The sequence below is a fragment of the Merops nubicus genome, unplaced genomic scaffold, assembly GCF_000691845.1.
Source record: "Merops nubicus isolate BGI_N331 unplaced genomic scaffold, ASM69184v1 scaffold9696, whole genome shotgun sequence".
Taxonomy (NCBI): Eukaryota; Metazoa; Chordata; class Aves; order Coraciiformes; family Meropidae; genus Merops; species Merops nubicus.
The window spans coordinates 1,113-23,568 of record NW_008617089.1 but is presented as its reverse complement, the minus strand read 5'-3'; the positions used below and the strand labels follow the sequence as shown (position 1 = coordinate 23,568).

Below are 22,456 nucleotides of genomic sequence, written 5' to 3'. Positions count from 1 at the left end.
TGTTTTCAAACCATTACAGTATGGATGACTGTTCTTGCAGCTTTGCCTTTTAATCCTAATGCAGATTCTGTCACGTGAAGTGCTTCACTATTCTGAATTTGAATTATTCAGTTAATGTGAGATAATAGTTGGATTTGTCAAGTTAATCAGGTAAAGAACTACTCCACCCCCAAAGAATCAATGTAGTTGTACTACGGTGTGCCGTGAGTACCTGTTTTAGGTTCACTCACCAGAATTCTGTCAAAAGCCGAAGGGGTTCCACCTCTCTGCACATGACCTAAGATAGTCACCCGAGTGTCAAAACCCAGCCGCTGAACCACAAGCTGCAATCAATTCAAAATACAGGGGACTGATTATCACTTTATTTTATATATGCATCTGTTAGCATTACTCTGATTCACGTGCTATTGGAATAATAAAATTCTACGTATACTATATATCAATAAGTTATTCTGAAAATACTATAAAAGTAAAACTAGTCTTTAGTTTACTCCTAACCTAGAACTAAACTCCAGGTTCCTCATCATAAGGAACATTTTATTCAGTAATGGCAAAAGTGTGGCTTAGGTTGCAGTGCTTTAACTACAGTTACAATGGTTTCATTATGCACAGCCTTCAGCCTTATAAAAACATGTCTAAATATTGTAATTAGAATACTTCAAAGAAGTTCAATTACAGTGCTTCGTTCACTCCATGTTTCATCTGTGTGTAAGATTACACATCCCAAAAGATTCCGAGTAAAATCTCAGTGAAGATGACTTTCAACTTTAACTGACAAGGCTTTTAAAACTTGCAGTAAAAATCAGAATAAAACCATTTCATTTCTTCTATTACATATCAAATCTGAACTCACAGAAAGACATTTTATTAATACATTTCAGTGAGCACGCAAGGTGAGGAATAAGTAATGGGTACCATAAAGTAGGGAAAAAAAAAGTTATTTACAAAAACTCCTATCCCTGGTATTTATAGTTTTTCAGTGTTTTAACTGCCTGAAAATTATAACAAGCAAGTAATGTTTCTTCCCTCAATGTGTAGCAGCTCTCTTCTGTATGTACACTTCCACTGCTTGGTGCTACACATCACTTTGTGAAGAGTCAACGGTTACTATCAAACTGACAGTTAAGGAAAACAAAACATAAGTCACAGGACAGTTAAACCCCAGGTAAAGTCGTGTCATAACTCTCTCCTGCCAATGACTATTTTCCAACCTCCTTTTCTAAGTGACCCTTTCCAAGAAAAACAGAGTAATTTCAGCTCAAAACTTTTTCTTCATCTTAGACACAAATGAAATTTTTGGCAAAGCAACCATTTGGGAAAAAGTGACAAGACGGTGTCCAAAACAGCATTTTCTCAATGTTAGGGAGACAAAGCATTATTAAAATTTTACCAAAAATACAAAGTAAAATAGGTTTATAGTGACTGATTTGAGCTGATTTCAGACTCTCTACCACTTCAGGCACCCCAGAAGCAGGTGTTCTGGACTGCTGTCTTATATCAGAAAAAGAAAAGGTTCCAATAAACAGTCACTGAAATAATTCCCCCTTAAATGGACTACGGATTCAGTTCATAAAGCACAAATATAAAACAGAATCAGCAAACTATGTGATAAAGCCTCTTTACAGGGGCAGATTTACTTTACAGAAGTGTTATTGCTAATAACAAGCCTCATTTTAAGAGCCACCCAGAAGGCATATCACAGCAATGTTGACACTTACATCCTTAACCTTCTCTGACGTTATAGGTTTGTTGTGGCAATCAATAGCTCCTTCAGCTACAATAATAATATTCAGCCTTTTCTTTCGTGCACGGTTCTATAATAAAAATAGAAATGCATCCATATATTAAAAAAACTGAAAGAAATCTGCAGCCTAATTTTATAATCAATAGCTATATATTAAACTGCTAGGATTTGAGGAATTTTTTCTTGTATTTGAAGACTTCAGAGATCTCACACATTTTATCTTCATACAGGTCATTTCATTGATGAATTGAAACATCTTGTATCAAATTAATGAGGAAAGGTACACACACCGATTATATAGGAATAGTTTTAGGGAACCCCTAGAGCAGATCATATAGTTATTCCAAACCACTGCAGAATGCAAAAAAAAAAAAATGTTTAAGATCAAATAGTGCTATCTGTGACACTAGAAACAACAGCCTGCTCAAAGTCCTGATGACATTTTAAGTAACTGTTTTCAAACATACACCTGTAAGGAGGTCAGGGAATCCCAAACACAGCAATATATTACCTCTGAAAGCTTAACACACATTGAATCTTCCCATCCTTCTTCTGGTGGATATTCAGGAATAAACACCCAATCTGCACCACAGGCTAAGGCACTAACAAGGGCTAGATACCTAACAAACACAACAATTATTAGACATTTATGGTTCAGATTTTGTGATCTTTCATAATTGTATCTGTACAAGACACAAACCGATGACAATACATACCCACAGTGTCTCCCCATAACCTCCAGAACAAACGTCCTCTGATGGCTGTAAAAAAATAAATTAAATTAACAGTAATACCGTAACACAAAAATCCCATCCATGTTCTTGAAATCAGAATCTGTTATCAGGAAAGAGACTGTGTTTACCATGCTTACCAAGCAGAACTCATTAGCAAAACAGAAGGCTGTATTAAACTATGTATTTAAAATTGTATCTTCCGACTACTGCATTCTTCTAAAATAAGAGTAGTTAGGAGAGAAGAGGTGAACATTTACTAGAAATGTAAATGATGCAGACTCATAGTTAAGAACTGTAATGATATAGCTGTCTGTATGCTGCAAGGTGTGGCTGGATCTCCTCTAGAAGAGTATGTATGGGAAAGACTAAAAGCTTATTAAAAAAACAAAGCCTGCCCTTAAAGATGATGCAGCTTCTAAAATCAAATGCTTGAAGTGCTGCCACAATGACACGAAAAGGGTTACCAAGAAAAATAGAAACCAACGTGCTTGAAAGATTTAGCCTAAAGGGCTTCTATTTAAAAACAACTTATATCCTCTACTATTGTATGGTAATAGGAAACAAGATTTGAAGCATAAACAACTGTACATTGGTTATAGTTTTCTACAATATGCACAATTCACCTTTGAGCAGTGGTCATGATGGCATCCACAACTTCAATGATTCTGTGCAATGCCGAGTCAGTACCTATGGTCATATCAGTGCCACAGAAGTCATTGTCTATGGATCCAACCATTCCCACAATGTTCAGGTAAGCATATTTCTTAACAGCCTCTTCATCAATCTTTCCTGTAATGAAGTACACGGAGAAAGAGCTGTAAGATATTTTTAAACATTTTAGACATACTGCTTAGGTGCTCTATTTCTGCACATTAAACATATCCAAACATTAAATTATGTTTAGATATTTTAGGTAACAAGGTTAGTCAAACAACCAAACAAAAGCCATTCAAACAACCAAACAAAAGAATCCTGCACAGAACTCCTTACAGTAAGGAAGGAAACAAGAGCTTTTCAGTCCATTTCGAAGTGTCAACAGACGTATCAAGTTTTGTAACCAACCTTAAAATTAAGGGTTTCAACTTGGACAACAGCATTCAAATTTTAGTCTCAATGTTATGACATGTAACGAAGAAGTAAAAGGATGCAAACTGGATGTGATTATGGGCGTATGCAAACAATCAAAAAACCAGCATTAAACTTTTGAAAGACTTCTCTTCTGCAACACTGAAAGGCTCTGATTTCACGATTAATAAGCAAATAGAATAGAAAAGCTCCTATTCTAAGTCTTAGTCTGTGTCTCCCAAGACATCAGTGAAAATGCTGAAATCATCCAAGAGTTCTAAAGGATCTCAAGGATGAAATACCTTAACTGCTTAAGTCTTTAAAACTACGTTAGTATTTGTGGATGGGATGGTTGAAAATATAATGCCAAATTTTTAATATGAGATTTAAGAGCTACATATCAGTGTGTTTAATGTCTATACTACAGAAAATAGTGGAAACCATAATGAAAAATACAACTTATGTTCACAAAGATAAATTCTGAAGAAGAATCAAAATGTTTTCTACAAATGTATACCATGCATTACAAACCTTTTCTAGAGTTCCAAAGGTGACTTAACAATCACATGAATAAGGGATATCTAGTTGACATATTCTACTTAGATTTCCAAAAAGCCATTGACAAGGTCTGTCGCCAAAGGATTTTGAGGAAACTAAGTAGCCACAGCATAAGATAGAAAGCTTTTGCATAGAATAAATAATGTGAAACAGAGGGTCAGAAGTGAGAAACAGAGGCAGTTGTAAATGCAAGTTCTTGTATCTGAGGAAGGTAACCAATGGAGTTCTACAGGGATCTGCGCTGTTCAACATACTCAGCAATAACCTAGAAAAGGTAATGAGCAGTAAGGTACCAAAGTTTACTGATCAAATTGAATTATTTGCATTCTAAGGGTATGGAGTGTCTGAGAAGAAATGAAGAAGACCAGTAAGACACAGTGAGCAGTAAAATATCAGATGGAATTCACTGTAGATAAATGCAAACAAATATGCATGAAAAATGTACCCTAACATCACAAACAAAATAATGCATTTTCAGCATAATAATATAATAATGCTGTTTTCATTAATAAATCAGCTTCAATGCTCAATGGCAGTAAAAAAAAATAAATCAAAATATTAGAAAATATTAGGAAAAGAATAGAGAACAAAACAAAGATCATTATACTACTGTGTAGATCCATGGTTTGCCCTCATCTTGAATACTGGGTGCAGTTGTGGTCCTCCCCACCTCAAAAAGGACATGGTAGAACTGGAAAAGGTTCAGAGAAGGGCAACAAAGATGATCAAAGGTATAGAACTTACATATAAGGAACAACTAAGCAAACTAGGACTCTTCCATCTAGACAAAGAGATGATGAAGGGAAAATAAGACAGCTGTAAAATCTCAAGTGGCATGCAGAGAGGAAGCAGGACTGATCATTCACTGTTCTAACACAAAAATCATAGGACATCAAATGATACTAGAAGCCAGCAGGATCAAAATAAACAGGGTAAGATTCTTCACAATCTTCATTCAGTGAAGCTGCAGAACTCCTTGCTATGCAATGTTTTCAGCAAAAATCTGTATGCTTTCAAGGAGACTGTATACATTCATGGAAAAGAAATTCATTAGGGACTGCTAACAGAATCTGATTCAGGAAGTCCTGAAGTTGGAAATGGAAGGAACCTATCAGAGTATTTATATATTTTGAATAACATGTGGCATCAACACAACATTGTTTAGGCTTGTTCTGTTCTTTTACTTTTCCCTGTACATTGTCTTGGACACTACCAAAGACAACTACCAGGCTGGATGCACTCTTTAGCAACAGCCACTGAATCTTCTGATCTTAAACGAACAGTGACACATAGGCAAGAAAGCATCAGAATTTAGTAACAGCCAAGTGTGTAGCTTGCTGCAGGAAAGTAATTACCATCTCAGTTCAGATATGAGTGCATGGGGCTTTTCAATCAGAAGGTTCAAAGTTCAGATGCTGAATGTTATTCGTAACGATGGAAAAAGCAACAGACTGTTGCCCATTAACTTATTTGGCCTTTTTGGACTTTCATGGTACGTGAGAGGAAATGTACAGAAGTCAAAAACTGTTACTTTACGAAGAACTGTGTAATTTCCTAGAAGGTATGCAATTCATTTTTAAACAATGAAATATCCTTTGGATATAGGCTATGTACATACAGTCAGCATACAAAACCTTCCTGGAGATTGCACTAGAAGTCTAGAGAGGTCTACATGCAAACTTACCTTTCTGTGCCAGTTCTTCTAGAAGCCCACTCCATTCTTCGCGGAACAGGTTGGCACCAGTTAAGCTGCCGTCTCCACCAATCACACACAGGTTCGTGATCCCCCTCTGAACCAGGTTGTAGGCTGCCTGCAGGCGGCCCTCCCGGGTACGGAAGGATTTGCAGCGTGCGCTACCGATAACTGTACCTCCCTAGAAAGAGGGAAGTGTAAGTTACAAGTCATAATACAGTGTTTTGTATTTTTTTTTAAGGTGGATTAATGTCATGTAGCATAGCCTCCATTTCTTAATTTTACAGTGAGCAAAAAGTAATGCAAAACAAAGAACTATCATACCTGTGGGGAATTATGTTCTCAAGACCAGATACACACAACCAGGCAAAGGGAAAAAACACTTGGAAATGACTGACCAAGACCTACTCTTGAAGGAAACCGTTACATGATTTGGGATCAATTTCTGTAGCGTGACAATAAGTTATAAAATTGTTACTTACACATGATAGCAGTAAAAGTGATATGATACTAAGTAGTTTCTAGGTGAATTAGATGAATCTGAAGTCTGACTATTCTTCCTCTAATATCATGAAATAGGTAAACAACAATATATCCCTAAAGTTTGAAATTAGCATTATCATTTCACACAATTACAGAAAGAACTGTATTCATATTTAGTGCCTCACAGTTCAGACTAATGCTAAATTATCAGTCTTATTAATCATCTGCTGTATTTATTAACATGACTTAAATAAATTCCTCCATGAATGGATGTCATTCTTTTCAAAGAAGACTGAAATGCCCTGCCATGGAAAATTTTTGGCCATCTTGTTGAAAAAAAAAATATTTACACATATTTTGTATTTCTGTTGTTCAATACTCAAGAAAAGTCTTAATTTTTGCCTTACTGTCAAAGTAAAATTAATTAAGATTGCAAAACCTTTTTTTTTTTTTTTGCAAACGAATCTGGTGACGATTAATTCACTTTTGCACAAAAATTTAATTCACCTTAATGAATCAGACTTGCCAGTCCAAATTTGAGCTTCAAGTCTGTAGAGGCTGAACTGATATGATTTGCCCTATGAATAGGTGTTTCAGTTCTCAAGCCACTCCTAAGCACCATTTTACCATCTACACTGCAATACACAACAGCTGCTAGTGGGAGAAAAAAACTTGGAACAGAAGCAGTTCAACTTTCTCCATTGACAACAAAGTAGAAGTGTCTACATGGAGATGTTCTGAAAGTATCAATCAGGATTAAAAACCATATCTAAATCAAGTATTTTCGTACTTGAAAACCCATAGTGGTAGGTAGAAGACAGACTATGTATTTGAAATTACAACTTGTTCTGATTAAACACAGATATAAGTTGGGCTGAAAAATCTTTTATCCAAACAACTAAACACATTCTTTAAGATGCACCTTCAGCTTCAGTGTTGGTCTGTGGAATTCCTAGCAATCAAGCTCAGAAAAGAGGAGTTTTTTATACTATGTTTGCTATACACATGTAGGATGCCTATGCTCCTGTGTGGCCTGGCCATGATGTCTCATAATCCTAAAATGTGTCTGGATGATGCTCTTAGTCATATGGTTTAGTTTTAGATAGCCCTATAAGGAGCAGCCAGTTGGACTCGATTCTCCTGGGTCCCTTCCAACCTGAGATATTGTATGATTCTGTGATTACTGATTCTACAGGATAGACAGGATTAAGAAAACCCATCCAAAAACATAACATATCTGGACAAAATATCTCACAGTATTCCATGGTGTTTGTTTGTGGTATTGTTTAAAAATAAAAATATCTGTTATTCTCTTTGCTTACTGGTTTATGTTTATTTTATTAGCTTTACAGAAAGCTCCAAAGAAACCCACACTTCACCTGGAGGTAGTTTTCAGAAAGCTTGGCAAGCAGTAAGGCCTCTTTGCCAAACACAGCATCTGCTTTGGAAGAGGTAACAACATTACCATGCTGAGGGAAAGTGCAAAGAGATCCAAACAGCCACCTTACAGAACGTTGTAAAATAAATGCATAGACAAAGTCACTGGCATTCACTCTCTGGAGAGAGCTCTACTGCAACTGCACCCATGACTATAATTTTAAATGCATTCACACAGGAAGCCAACAGGATTTCATAAGAAAACACTTGCCTTACAAAACAGTCGTTTCATGTTTTAGCCCTATAATGTCTTTTTTATTAACTATAGGCTTGTCAATATGACTTTAGGAGGCTAATGACATGTAGTTTTGAAAATCTAGGACACAGGTTTTCAAGATTATTTCTGTACACCAAATACAAGATGACACAAAAATCTTTAGACTAAAGTATTAAACATCCAGACTGTAACAATCAGGATCTGCTAACAGTAGCACGTACCGGTCACTCAATCATCACAGAATTCAAATCTCTAATTATTGTGGTTGCCTGGATCTAGAATTTTTGTTTAAAAAGAGAGGGTTTGGGTCCCACCCTCAGCCCTAGAACTTACCACTTGTAGGATACTTGAAACACTTTCCCATGAAACTTCTACAATATTATCACCTCCATCAACCATACCCTGGTAACCCTGAAGGAGAAAAAGCATTTCAGAAGTCTGATCTGAAAACTGCAACACTTCCACTGCAGTAATACTCACCTTGTAGTTTTTAATATAACTTTAAGTCATTAAAAATACTAAATGAAAAAAACTAATTTACATGAAATAACATTCAAGTAGGTATCACATCAGGGGAAATACAGATAAACAAACCTAATCTTCCTAAAAGATCAGTTCCAAAGACAACTTCAAGATAAAGTAATACATAGACAGATTACAAACCTTATAAACTAGCTTCATATGGTAATGTATCTCTCATTTATTAAGAACAAATATACAGTTATTTTTTAAAGACAGAAGAAATTATAAAAACACTGTTAAATGTGACTCCTAAAAAAATAACCTCAGTCTGAAGTCATGATCTCAGGAAAAAAAAAAAAAATCTGCCTTTTTAACACCTTGTAATCTTTTTCCAAGGTAGGTATAAACCAAACAAAATTAACCAAAACTTTTTCATAAACAAAAAAGAAATCAGGTCATATAATCTTCATTCTCTTTTAGAGGCAGTCACACAATAAACAGATAGAAGAAATTTAGTAGAAAAATACAATTTTTAGAGATCCATTTAAGAAATCCTTAATACCTTAAATGGTCTTGAGAAACTAATGAATGCTGTAATGTGAAAAGAACTACACTTAGCTGAAAGAAGGAAAACTATCCAGTGAGCAGCTGAAGGGTTTTGTTATGCCTGGTTTTGTTATGTCTCTGCATAACTACTAGCAAAAACATAGTGAGGATGACAATTCTTTTCCCTTAGGTGATATTGTGAACACTGATTAAAAAAACAAAAAGAAACAAAAGCAAACCATCAAAAAAAAACCATCCCACAACCCAACGCAGCTAAATTCTAACTTGGAAAACCTCATACAGACACCAGAATAAAAATAGTTACTGTTCAACTTTTTGACACTTATTTAAATCCAAAGGGGGTAAAAAAACCAAAACATGCTAGGTTAAAGAAAACAAAGAAAAACCCACTAAACAAAAATAAACACAACAATGTTTATGTATCTATACATGCATATGTGGATAATCATGCTGAGGAACAGTTAGTTAACCTGTAAACAGTTCTTGCAAGATTCTATGTATTTAGTTTTAGGGTTCTCAATAATAAATCGTGTGGAACTAGAATAGAAGGGAGTTCAGAAGACAATAAAACTAACATTAATAAACTGGAGACATTTAACTTGTTATGATCCTGAATATATGTACATTTTACCCAGTAAGCAGTAACTTGAAAGTGTGCCAGAATTACACTGGCTTAAAAAGCTGTATATATTGTATGAATACTGTATCATACTTGGAGTCCATCACTAGCATGATAGGATAAGAATATAAAGATAACCTGAACTCAGAAAAAGTACATTTTACTCAAATCATGCTTTCGAGGACTTTCGTACAGATTCCAAGGAGAAAGTATAGAAGTTTCTGCTCAGAAAGACTTGATTCATGAATTTACACGTAAGATGATCATGTTATAGTAAAGAAGCAGCTAGACAGAAAATTACTTATGTCTGTAATTTCTGTTATTCAACAGATCTTCCCAGTGTTTTGCACACTCTCCAAACAACTTTGATACATATCTAATGCATATACACACTGTCTGGTATATTAATGTATACCTATGATGACTTGAAGCTAAGACATTATTCACACAATTCCTTCAAAATTAGAGCACACTGGAAAAGAAATAATGCTTAATCTACATATCAACTTTTAAATAAATAAATAAGCTTCTCAGATAAAGTGCAAAGATCTTCAGACAGAAACATCTCAGTGGATACAACTGAGATTGATGAAGGCTAATAAATTACTAAGTCCACATAGTACAGGTTTGCAGGTTTGGTTTGGTTTTGAAGCAAGGAATAGTCTTCCTTACATATCCCAGTAATGCACTGAGAGCTCTTCCTACTGGTGCTCCTATTGGCAACTACAATAACACAAAGATTCATAGCAAGAGATCATGAAAGAACAGAGTTCTTGCATTCTAACTCAGTTTGTAACACCAACTACAGTACACTGCACTCCAAGCTGACAGCAGTATACACAGTTCACATATTTGCTCCAATTATTCATCTTCCATTTTATTCTAGAAGAAAAACTGAGTGCATTCAATAAAGTATTACATACACAAAATCCAGCCACAATTATAAACCTGAGACTTATGGATGAAAATTCCCAATTTGCATTTTATTAACAAATCTAAAACAAATGGAAAAGCAAATGAATAAACTACTATTTGAAATTGTCTGTAAGATTTGAAACACCTCATAGCCAGGCTAAAGATGAGCTATGATCAACTCCTGCACCATGCATCTTTAAAGCAAAAGGAACTCATGTGTTCTGGCCAGGAGACCACGTTGGTTTTCCTTTCTCTGTGTAATGAGGAAGAGCAGGAGCTGTATTAACAACTCTGCCCACTAAAAAGACAGGGAGCTTTTGGAACATGCCTGATCTGTTTTAACTGTTACAACAGCTATTCCTAACAGAGTTTTGCTTGCCAAGTACTGTACGGCAGCTATCTCTGACCAATGTAGCTACAACGTCTGTGATGCTCTTATGCTCTTCCATACCATTAATAGATACAAAAAAAAAAAAAATTAAAACAGCTTTCTAGAGAATCTATGGAGGAAAAAAGATGACTAATTATAACTGAAGTACTAATCATGATCATGATTTCCATTTATCCTTTTAGTTATTTAAACGATGCTAACCTAGGTACTGGGAAAGTGATTTGAAAGGTGGAATTTAACCTAAAACTTTTTATCAAACAGTTCAACACTATTAAAATTGTCTGGTTACTGAAAATTACTGGCAGATGTGAATACAGACTTTAATAGGAAGAGGGCAGGAACCTGTTGATTCACATTTTAGAAAAAAAATTACTTAGATTCTAAAAATAGCAGCTTAGGTACTAAGATAGTAAAACTGTGGGGCAAGAATGGAAAAAGGTAAACTGCAAAAATACAGCAAGCACTATACTTGAAGATCAACCCCATTTTTTGCTTATTCTTTCTTCTACCCTATTCCAAGCTGAACAAGAGAAAATTTCAGTCGGCCCTATGTTATCAGGGTACCTACATATTACTGCTAGCTCCTGATGAGAGTGGCAGACACAGCAAACCTTGACTCTAGTCTTAGAGTACTCCAAGAACAAAATCTTTCAAACAAGCTACCTTCTGATATGTTCCATGTGAGACATTTTGGGCTTTAACAGTTATTTAAGCTTACTTACTGGGCTTTTTTAGCTATTGCTCAACAAAGTCAGATACTAGCATCACTGAGTACACAAGTCACCACATAAAAGACATGAAGTTTTCCTCACAGAAATCCATGACTGCCGTACCATTGCATTTCCAATGCTGGCCTCTTGAGAAAAAGATTCTTAATCAAGATGAAGAATCTAAAAGTTCCATAGCTTAGTAGTAAGAGCACGCATCCACTGGGAACTATGTGCTTCAATCCTGGAAAAAGGGCAGGTTATTTGTACAAATATTTAAGACCCCAGTTTCTAAAATGAATTGCCATAAATGAGAGGCATCACTTTTTCTTCTCACTCTCAATTAAAGAGAAAAATAAACAAAAGCAACTTTAAACCCTTATGATTACTGAAAAGATTTAAATAAGCCTCCTAGAGCAGCCTGATACTTATACATGTCCTTCCATCTCCTTGACTTTCACAGCATGAGTTAGGTAAGTCTACGTGTATCCAAATTTTAATTCAGATTGAAGTAGATTTGAAGAATAATATGATGCTAGTCAGTGAGGATGACTAAAGACTGTTCACATACTAAAATTAAAAACCAGAAGATGTTAATATGAATATGAAATTAGGACAATTGCATAAAGTAAGTATTGTTTCCATTAATAGATAGCAAAATTATAAAATGTGCCAATTTCAATGAATTACAACACAAGGGTATTTTCAGTTCTATTGATAGAAAAATTATATTGCATGTTAACTATATAAACTAAATACAATATAATATAGTTTTTATATATACTATTTCATAGCTTTAATTTTCACATGAGTTTGGGAGGAGGGGGAGGAGAGGGCAGGCAGAGAGGCAGGGGAAAGGGATCAAAATATGTCCAAACAGCCTGGGAATTCCAATATCTAACCATTTCTTTCTTTGGGCTTCAGTAAATCTAACTTTAAAAAGGCTAGAAAATAACTTACACGTAGTTCATTGCCAATTTTTCTTTATTTATCTTGGTAATCTCTCATCACAAAAGAAAGCAAAATGGGAGTTAGGAAGCAAAAGAAGATTAACAGATTGTCTTACTTAAAATGTGGAGCTCGTTTTAGACACAACTGTAGAAGACAGATGTTTCTACACTGCAAAAATGTTCTTAGGACAGAAAAAGTTACAGGAGAAAAAGAGTGTATGACAATTAGAGCAAAGGCCAAGATCTTTAACTCCACTTTTGACTCCAAATAAGAAAACACTTTTCACCTTTCAGATGTTGCCACTTCAGGTTTTAATTAATTTCTTTCAGACCAGCTTCAATACAAGTACTGCTTTACCTTGACGTATGTGTGTCTACTTAGAATGCCCACCCAAAACGTAGGCTAAAAATATACTATTCTCATTGCTTAACACACTCTGCATTTGATAAAAGGCAATTTAGAAGGACCTTAATAAAAGTATTAAATAACTTCAAGTATATACAGTACATCTCTGTACACATCATGCAAAAGCTTGTAATAAGAATCACTAGCGGCAAGTCTTGCCCTAAGATTTTTACCTGCCAATAGAATTGCCCCCTGCATCCGTTTCCTATTTCAAGGCACCGAAATTTAATAGATACTCCATTTCAAAGCTTGCAAGTTTCGCCAAAGTACTTATATGCATCGTGAAAAAAAAGTGACTTCATATTTTAGAGTCAGACAGAAAAAAACGCCCAGCATTCACTACTTCCTGAAGCACAGAACTGAATGGACTGATCTAGAAGATCTTCCAGAGCTACTACCCATACTTAGAGTGAAATGCACATTTTCTTCCAGACTACACTGTTACAGTGAAGATAGAATGGCAATATGTAATGGAAACTCAAAACTCCCAATATTGACTTGATTTTCATAGTTGACTTTCATTCAGAAATATCTGTGACTTCTCATTGGCAAACTAGCAATTAACAGAGGAACATGACTTAAAATACTGCAATTTTGCTAAGTTTAGGAAAATAAATATCCGGATTTACCTGGAAATTTATCACTGAACTCACTGTGATATAAATTTAAAAGGTTACAAAAGTTAGCATACTGTAAGAGTAACTACAAATACAGTAACTGTGTAAGGTAAACAAAAAAAAAAAACACATACAATCCAGGTTCTGGTCTTTAAATACAACCAAAAACCCCTACTTATTTCAATAAAAGTATCTGACCCATTTCAGCAAGCCTGCAAAGCAGCTGAACACTGAAGGAATTCCAGAGAACGGCCATGCAATTAGCACAGGCTAAGTATTCAGTGCCACTTGCTGAAGCATTGCAGTACAAAAGAATTTTGGAGCACAGTGCTCTGCTTATTTGCATTTCAATATACTTGACATCTCGAGTAAACGAACTATAGGAACAAGCAGACAACAACAGAAAACAGATAAATAGCTACCTTTTAAAGCTAAATTGCATATTTTGCATGTGCAAAACCAAATCCAAGTACATTCCTAGCTCTTCTATGAATTCTAGTACTCTGAATTTTTATATTAAACATTAAAATTAGATTTTGCTAGGAATACTGTCGACCAAGTTCTGCCCCATATCAAACGTTTATTATGAATTGTAATCACCTCAAACTTCTAAGCCATCCTTATAGAAATTACAGTATGAACAAGTATGATTGATTGCTAAATATATTTACTGCAGTGTTTAATTCACAAATTTTATTAAAACTGAAAGTATGCTTCAGGCAGAAGCGTAACTGTAACTTATTCTTCACGTAAGACACACACACTGTTAATTTGACATTTACTTTGGCGCTTTTTCAGATGAAGTAATTGTTACAGCAGTTAACGGTCTTCATGCACATGCAGTCATAAGCTTCAACCACAAAATTCTGGTGTCTGGACACACTACTGATGGTGCAGGTTTTTTGGTGGGGTCTTTTCTGTTTGGTGATTAGAGTGTTCCCATTTACAGCTTTCTACCTATAAGCCAGGATGGCACCAGCCTGACAGTGCTCTTGATCAAAACCAAGTTGTGTAACCTGTGAAATGGGGGCAATGGCACATCCTTATCATATCCCTGGAAAATGGACTGGGAGAAAGCCAAAAGGGCAAGAACCAGTAGTTTAACTAGGTTTAGGAAGGCATTCATGAAGTGCAATACTTGGGGCCAAACACCTAACAAGCACATAAATACACAGCTCACTGCTGCTGTACAACTATCTCTGGTTTTCTCAATATTTTTAAGCTTTTGGTGGCACACGAATCCCATAGGTCTACTATATACCTTGTAAAAAGTATTTTCCACAAAAATAAAATACACAGAATCACTGAAAGCTTTGTGTTGGAAGGGACCTTAAATATCATCTACTTTCAACCTCCCTGCCATGTACAGGGATACCCTCCACGACATCAAATTATTCAAATATGAAATAACATGTTAATATGATGGAAGGGAATGACACGTACAATGTTTTTAAATTTGTACTATTCACTCTCTGTGACGTTGCCACAAAAACTCAAGTATAGTCAGAAGACAAATACAGAATGAATAAAACAAAAACTAACCTCATAAACAAAATACACTTTGGCTTTTACATAGATTCCCATGCGTACTACTGCGCGCACAGCAGCATTCATACCTGGGGAGAAAGAGCAAAAATCACATTGTTACATCTTACCAAACATTTTTTTTGTATAAATCTGCAGCATCTTCAAAATGAATGAAACATTAATTCATTCCTAAAGAAAAACAATGATCAGCATCTACTACAACAGAAATTTGCTTCATGAGAGTGCAATCAGCCCATGCACGTGAAGGGCACAGAACTATTTGCTTTGTTACCATAATTATGTGGATGCCAATATGTGTGCTAATCAGAGATTAAATTGCTACTGATTGTAAAACAGCATTTCAAAGTAACAGCTATTAAACCAGAAACAGAAAGCAAACTGATTTCACAATTATAGTTTTCTATCTAGAACATAAAACATTCAGCCAGGAAAATGTAACTTCTTCAAAGGAGAAATTATATTGTAACAGTTCTTTTTTCCTCAGCTTTCCAAAGTAACACAGGTGGATGCACAGTATTTTGAGGGCTACACAGCCAAAGGTCCTGTCATGGACAGGTGCTCACTTAAAGACAGAAGTAGCAGTTAGTTAACACAAATATGCTGCATGGACTCATTTAACAAAAACAGTGCCTAAATGCCACTTTGCTTCCTAGGATTGTGAGTTCACTTTGTAATTCTCTGCTCACAGACATTTGATAAATTATACCAAGTCCGATGGTCAAACACTTAACCTCTTGAGCACCAGTGAAAGATCCAATGGTCCCTCCACATGAGTCAAATGAATTTGTTGTAACTTATCCCTTCACATAGTGTTACCTTACTTGTTACTCAGGAAGTTCCTAAAAGTAATAAACTGATTACTTCCATACCACTTAAACAGACATAAGAGATTATGCATAGCATGAGGACAGAAGTACAACTACACTGAAACAGCCTTGGCACATCAGTAGAAAAGGGCTGCAAGAAATGTGACATTCCAAAATGTTGGGTGCTGGCTCTCCAAATCTGTTGCACTTAATATCAAAATAGTAATTCCTGTATTAGGAAACAACAATAATTCTCTCAGCCAGAGTCAGCCCTGCTGCTGAGCTGGAAAAAGTTCTCAAGTGCCAAGACAGCTAAAAGCACAGTTTTGCATGATGAACTGGATGATGCCAAGGAAAAACCCAGACTCTCATCTGACAGGCTGTACCAAGAAGTGAGCATGCTAAGTCTCAGACTGAAACAGATCTGCCCAGAGCAAAACGATCTCTTCAGGGAAAAAGTTTTCATCACAAAAAGAACATCCGCACCCACCCCACCCCCTCACACAGAGTCCCCTGGCAAGTAGATACAAAGACCTTTTCACCTTTATAAACCAAACAGATTTCCACAGCACTGCCGTTTTCCACACACAGGAAAGATGCAAGCACAAAGTACTGCTTTCATAAAAGCCCACACCTTGTTTCTATTAATGCACATGTGTGGGAGGTTGGGGTTTTTTTGTTGGTGGATGACAGGGAGGGTTTGGTTGGGGTGGTTTGGTGGTTGTTTTGTTTGTTTTTTTGAGGGGAGGATGTTAGCATTGTTTGTTTGTGGAGTGTTTTTTAGATATAAGAATAAATTTTTTATATTATCCATTTGGCTGCAGAATTCTAGGAGAGTGGCTGAAAGGTGTATTTCCTGAAGGGGAAAAAAGTTCATCCTCACAGAGCAAGGACTATTCAGCACCTTTTGATTTAAGAGCCTTCTGGTTTTGAGGTTCAACTTGGTTACCTCTGCCACTTGGCACCTAAGAAGAAACACTATGATTGTTTCAGGTATCTAATATATGGTCATTATAAAGACCCTGGTGTCTCCTTCACCGATAGCCTCTGTATTCCGAGTATCTTAGAATGTATATTGGAATAAAGAAAAAGCATCTGTAGTTTAAACAGGCTAAACCAAAATCATTTTCTCAGCAAAAAAAAATATTTCTTAAAAAGGAAGACATTAAATTAAGCATTCAAATGTCTACCAAGAATACACACTTGTCTTATCTGCTTCTTGCTCACACTTCTGCTTTATTGGCCATGTATCCTAGCTTTTTATCTTTAGCATGCACCTCTCTTCATCACTGTATTTTAAAGAAGGGTAATAACTCTGTTCTCATTACAAATTCTCCAGATCTGCCGTAACTTTGGTATGCATAAATTATCCTAAAAGTGTTGATTCAGCTTAATGTTCACAATTCTAACAGAGGAGCATATAAAAAGTTTTATTTCTCACAATGACAAGTCCATGAATTCTTTTCACGTAAATATATTCAATAGAGCCACATGATTTCTTAGTGAACCACGTACTTTCTTAGTCAATACTTTCCAGTTTCCATGTGTCTTACACAAAAAAAAAATTGGTAAAATAATTAACTTGCTTCAAGATAGGAAAAAGCTTATGGGTGTGGGAGGGAACCACACAAATTTCAGACAGAGAGCATATTCTCAGCACCACCACTGTAACTTTGAAAGTTTATGCAACATAATGTCACCCAGTAATAACAAATTCTATTTCTTCATACAGAAAATGTACTTGGGTGTTAATTGACAATCTCCTAAAGAAGTGACCTACATTTCAGAAGGGCTGAGTATGGAAGTATGTTACAATTTACTATCTACAAAATAGTTAAAACATCAAAGCTTTGTACTCTCACATGTTGGCTATCTAAACCTGAACGCAGTGCTTGCAGTGATTCAAATACATAAACAGAATTTAATGAAGTCTCTGTAGCCTTTGCCTCACAAAATGTTGCTGTATTTATTTGTGGATTCTAACAACAGTATTTATGAACTACCATAATAACTATAAAATGTAATTAAATGCTTATTACTGAAAAAGAGATTTACAGGGTGAAATGTGGATATAGTACTGAATAATAACTATAACCTGATAAACATACAGGCTTAGAATAGCAGCTTCAAAAGAAAGCCACAAGTAAAACCAGTTGGGTTTTCCTGGGTTTTAGTTTTTTGGTTTTTTTTTTTACAATGCAAGACTTATTTAAAATCTTCCTGAATTACCACTTGCTTTGGCATTAAAGCCTTTGACAGAGGAAAAGTTGTTTTGTTTTGTTTTTTTTCTTTTGGAGCCAGCAAAGATTAAGTAATCTGCATCTACTTACATGGCTTTGCATAATGTCTGAAATTAAAAGTTGATAATTTACTGACCTTCTTCATACTGTCTATTCAATGGTGTTTGAAAGCAATAATTTTCATAGCAGGGTTGCAAACAGTACTGCAGAACTCTATTTTAAAGACACTCCTTTCCCCCAAGAGCATTCCCTTGTCTTGTGCCTATGTCCTGTTCTACACACATATGCACCGTTACAACAGAGTTTGAGTAAAATTAAAACACTACCTTGAACTTAAGCCAAGCCTTCCTGACTTTACTCAGCTAAACAGGCCTTTAAATAAATAACTGTAACACTAACCTTATAAAAGAAAAATCAAAACTATGCATCTTGGACAAGCATCAAGAAATACATAAGTACCAGCGATTTTAAAGCTAAACATTGGCTTTCATGTACTTGTAATGGCTTAGCACAGATGAAGTGCCACCCTGAATGAAGAACCAGCAAATTAAGACAATAGCAAAAGACTACAGAAAATTGTGAAAGTGCCTAAACATTGCCAAACAGAAAGATTTTATTCAAGTATGTAAATGGACATATCAGTAATGATGTAAGAGCCTACAACTATAAAAAAAGAAGATAAAAAGAAACAGTCTCATACAAGAAATGAACAAATCATTAAGAAAATAATTTGGGTTTGTTCCATTTACTTTTAATTACATAACAGATTCTATTGCTTATAATCACAATAATGATTCTATATCTCCTGCAGAAAATACTGTAAATTTTTTCTGAATAGTAACACTGTATTAGATCAGAACATTCTACTGCACAAATATACCCAAAAGCATAACATCTAGATTGCATACATATCTCCAAGAGTAAAAATGAGGTTTGTTTCAATCACAGAATCCACCAATTATAGAACCAGTTCCTCCAAAATATAAAAATATATTGAAAGTTACACACATCCTTTAATTTTAATTATTTCCTTACATTCTTTTTAACTGTGGACAAATTTACGTATTTTATACACACGTATACACAATTATTTGCTGCAAAGGCTGCCTTTTTGGGGCACTAGAATTCAAAAACTCCTTGTGACTGTCTCCAAATTACACATTAACAAAAACTCTAATTTGGATGATATAAAAGGAGTGTGGGTTGTTTTGGTTTGTATTTTGTTTTGGTAGGTTTTGAGGTTTTTTTGGTTGGTTGGTTTGCTTTTTTTTCCTCCATGAATTTTTTGTTGTTGATGTTGTTTGCATATTTGTTTTTATTTTATTTGTTGAGTAGCAAAATTTATCTTACTATCATATGCTACTAGGACATGATCAGTACATCTGCACTACCATATTAAAGAAGCCTTGCGATATTCCTCAAGGCCTGTTTCATGAGTAGAAATATGTAGATCCTTGTTTCCACAGTCATGGTCTGTGGTATTCCAAACCCCTGGAATCCAGAGGCTATAGGGTTCTTTGTACATGTTTCTAAGCTCAATATTTGTTGAAGGAGTGGAGTTGTTTTTTTCTAATTGTTCAGTGGCAAAATTTATTCTTCCAGTGTAAGTTACCTGGACAAGAGCAGTATGTCTGCACTGCTGTACTTAACATGCTTTGAAATGCTGGGAAGCCAGTACAGCTTCACACGTAGAGATACACAGATCCCAACTGCAGCAGTCGGTGATATTCCAGAGCATTGCCATGTAACCTGCAAGTCCCTTACCTATGCTGTCGTCCACAACACTGAATCTTTTGAGTTTGTCTCAAAAATAGCATGGTCACAAAGGAAATCATCTCGAGTCACTAAATTGGACAACTGCTGGAAGTACCCATAAACACATCATTCCCCAACAGCACACAACTGCCTTCTGTCAGAAGCTTTCAGATGACACTGTTCCTGCTGCTGAGCTCTAACACCTATCATGGTCCTAGAATAAGTAGTCTGATTGGAGGTTGTATGAACATAAGTGACCTACAGTGACCAAACCTGTGGCAGCCACTGGCACACAGCATAAAATACAACCAGTGTACTTCATGATCTGAAGCAGACCACAGCCAGAGTCCTACAAAGTAAAGAGAGAAGTGTGATTTAAAAACCTATTTATAAGTTCACCTTTCTGAGCTGCAACCACTGCAATTTAGAAATAGTCCAGCAACAGAACTAAAACTCAAATACTGAGAACCAGTTTTCATGACTTCTTTTGCCTCTCAAGGTACTTCTGATTATGGTAAAAAACAACTGGTTTAATTAACAATTTAACAGCTGTCTCGCTAAAGTGGTGGGCTGCAAAGTTTAGGACTTACAAACCTTTAGTGTACAAAGTATACATATTTTTCTGTGAAATAAGTCATGGATATATTCTTTAACGCTACCAAACAAAATAATACATGTGTGTTCAAAATACAGTGACTAAACCGCAGCAGTTTCTAGCATGACATACACACATTCTCTACTCCTTAATATTCCACAAGCCTTAATATTCCACAAGGAGTAAAAAGGACAAAAAGAAAAAAAGAAAAAAAAAAAAAAAAAAAAAAAAAAAAAAAAAAAAAAAAAAAAAAAACTTGCAAGGAAATACCACAAATGTGTGGAAGCAATTTAAACCATAACATGTCATAAAAATAGAAAGGCTTGCATAGTTTACTTAATACCAATAATTCTAAATTATTAAAAAGCACAATAACAGCAAAGTCACTAACTTTTATTTTTAAATCAGTTCACATATTATGTTCTAGGCTAAGACTTACCGTCCAATCTAAATCAAGACATCTATTGAGATGAAGACTATGTGTTTAATGCCACACTAATGGGTGCTTTTTCCACTCAATTTCCTGTGAGTTTAGTTTGCATTACAGATACTGTGTTCTAGCATCTAACAATCTTAAAAAACAAACAAAACAGGAGACTGGAATTTTTTTTTTTTTTAATATATTAATACTTTCGTTGCCTATGTTAGAGTTAGTAGTTTTGCCTCACCTACAGTTTGCTTGAACATTTATTTTTCAAAGAGCCCTGTGTATTTCCTTCTGCTTATACTTCAGTTCTCCCGAACATTTGCCTTACAGGAAGCAAATGACCTTGACCGGGCATGACTCATTCAGTCTCTTAACTCCTAACCTAGCATGCAAATAGGCTTGAGGTTGCACATTTTGCACATCTATACTGTTATCAAGACAGTAAGGGTTATGAACCTCGCTGTTTTGAGTGATTCAATCAAAATTATAAAGTTATAATTTTTTTTTTTTTTTCCTTTTCTTCTAAGTTAGGACAATGTTGCCTACAAAACTACTTCGAAAGTACCCTGTTTACTTTGTTTGGTCTTTGTGACAACCTCACTCCTCAGACAGCAACTTTTGCAGGCTGTTACTTTTTTATCCCTCCACGTAAATATGCTGCAATTGGAATCTGCCAGATAATGAAGTCTAGATGCTACCCACGGATTCAGAAAGTCCTTTAAATGCTTTAATTCGCACAGCGGCAAGCGCAGATTAATACTTTACAAAAAGAGATACATCTGCTGCTGCATTATATAATCTCCAGCCACGCGGAAGCAAGCAGCAGGGCTCAGTCTCTTGCGGAACGTGCTACTGCTGCTTGAGGGGATGCCCCGTCACACTTTAAAGCTAAAATGGCGCTTTGGCGACCAGACCATTAAAACACAAATGCCTCGATTCACAATCCCTCCTAGAATCATTTAGCAGTGGAACTGATGACACTGAGAGCAAACCGTGGATAAAACTTAAACGAGCATAAGGGCCACTGAAGGGGTACAGAGATGCCATTTCAGGGGATCGGCTTGCTTTTTACGCGGAACCGCAACATTTTCTTCTCCGATGGGCATCAAGTCCCTTCCAGCCCCGAGTAGAGTTTCAGGTAAACCCGGGGGCTTCCCGTTATGCCTGCGGGCGGCGGGAGGGAGGATGGATGCTTCTCCCAGCCCAGATGACGCAAAGAGGCGGCATCTGCAGCGACTCGCCGCGGATCACGTACACACCGGCGGCGGGGAGGGAGCGCGGAGACCGACGCTGCTCCACGCAGGCTACCCCTCGCGGCGCGCTGGGAAAGCGAGGGGCGGAGAGGAGAAGGCAGGGGCGGAGCGGTGCGCGGGGGCGGAGAGGGGGCTGCTGCACCCGCTGGCACCCGGGGGCATCGGACCGAGCGTCCCGGCCGCGGGTGCGGGCGGGCTGGTCCCTGCACGGCTCCGTGGAAAACGCTGGGGAAGCCGGCCAGCAAACCACCCAGCCCACACGAGAAG

At 36.3% G+C, this 22,456-nt stretch overlaps 1 protein-coding gene across 1 annotated transcript; it reads right to left on the bottom strand.

Annotated features, from left to right (window-relative positions):
• Nucleotides 1-230: 230 nt before the first annotated feature.
• On the bottom strand, nucleotides 231-21,983 carry LOC103775574 (ATP-dependent 6-phosphofructokinase, platelet type-like; the record flags this gene model as incomplete). Its single annotated transcript, XM_008943036.1, has 9 exons — nucleotides 21,929-21,983; nucleotides 15,108-15,181; nucleotides 8,265-8,342; nucleotides 5,786-5,975; nucleotides 3,102-3,267; nucleotides 2,461-2,505; nucleotides 2,256-2,364; nucleotides 1,719-1,814; nucleotides 231-323 (listed from the first exon to the last, which is right to left on the bottom strand). Coding segments are annotated over exons 1-9 (906 nt in total), but the record flags the coding sequence as incomplete, so codon positions are not given.
• Between the last annotated feature and the right edge of the window lie 473 nt (nucleotides 21,984-22,456).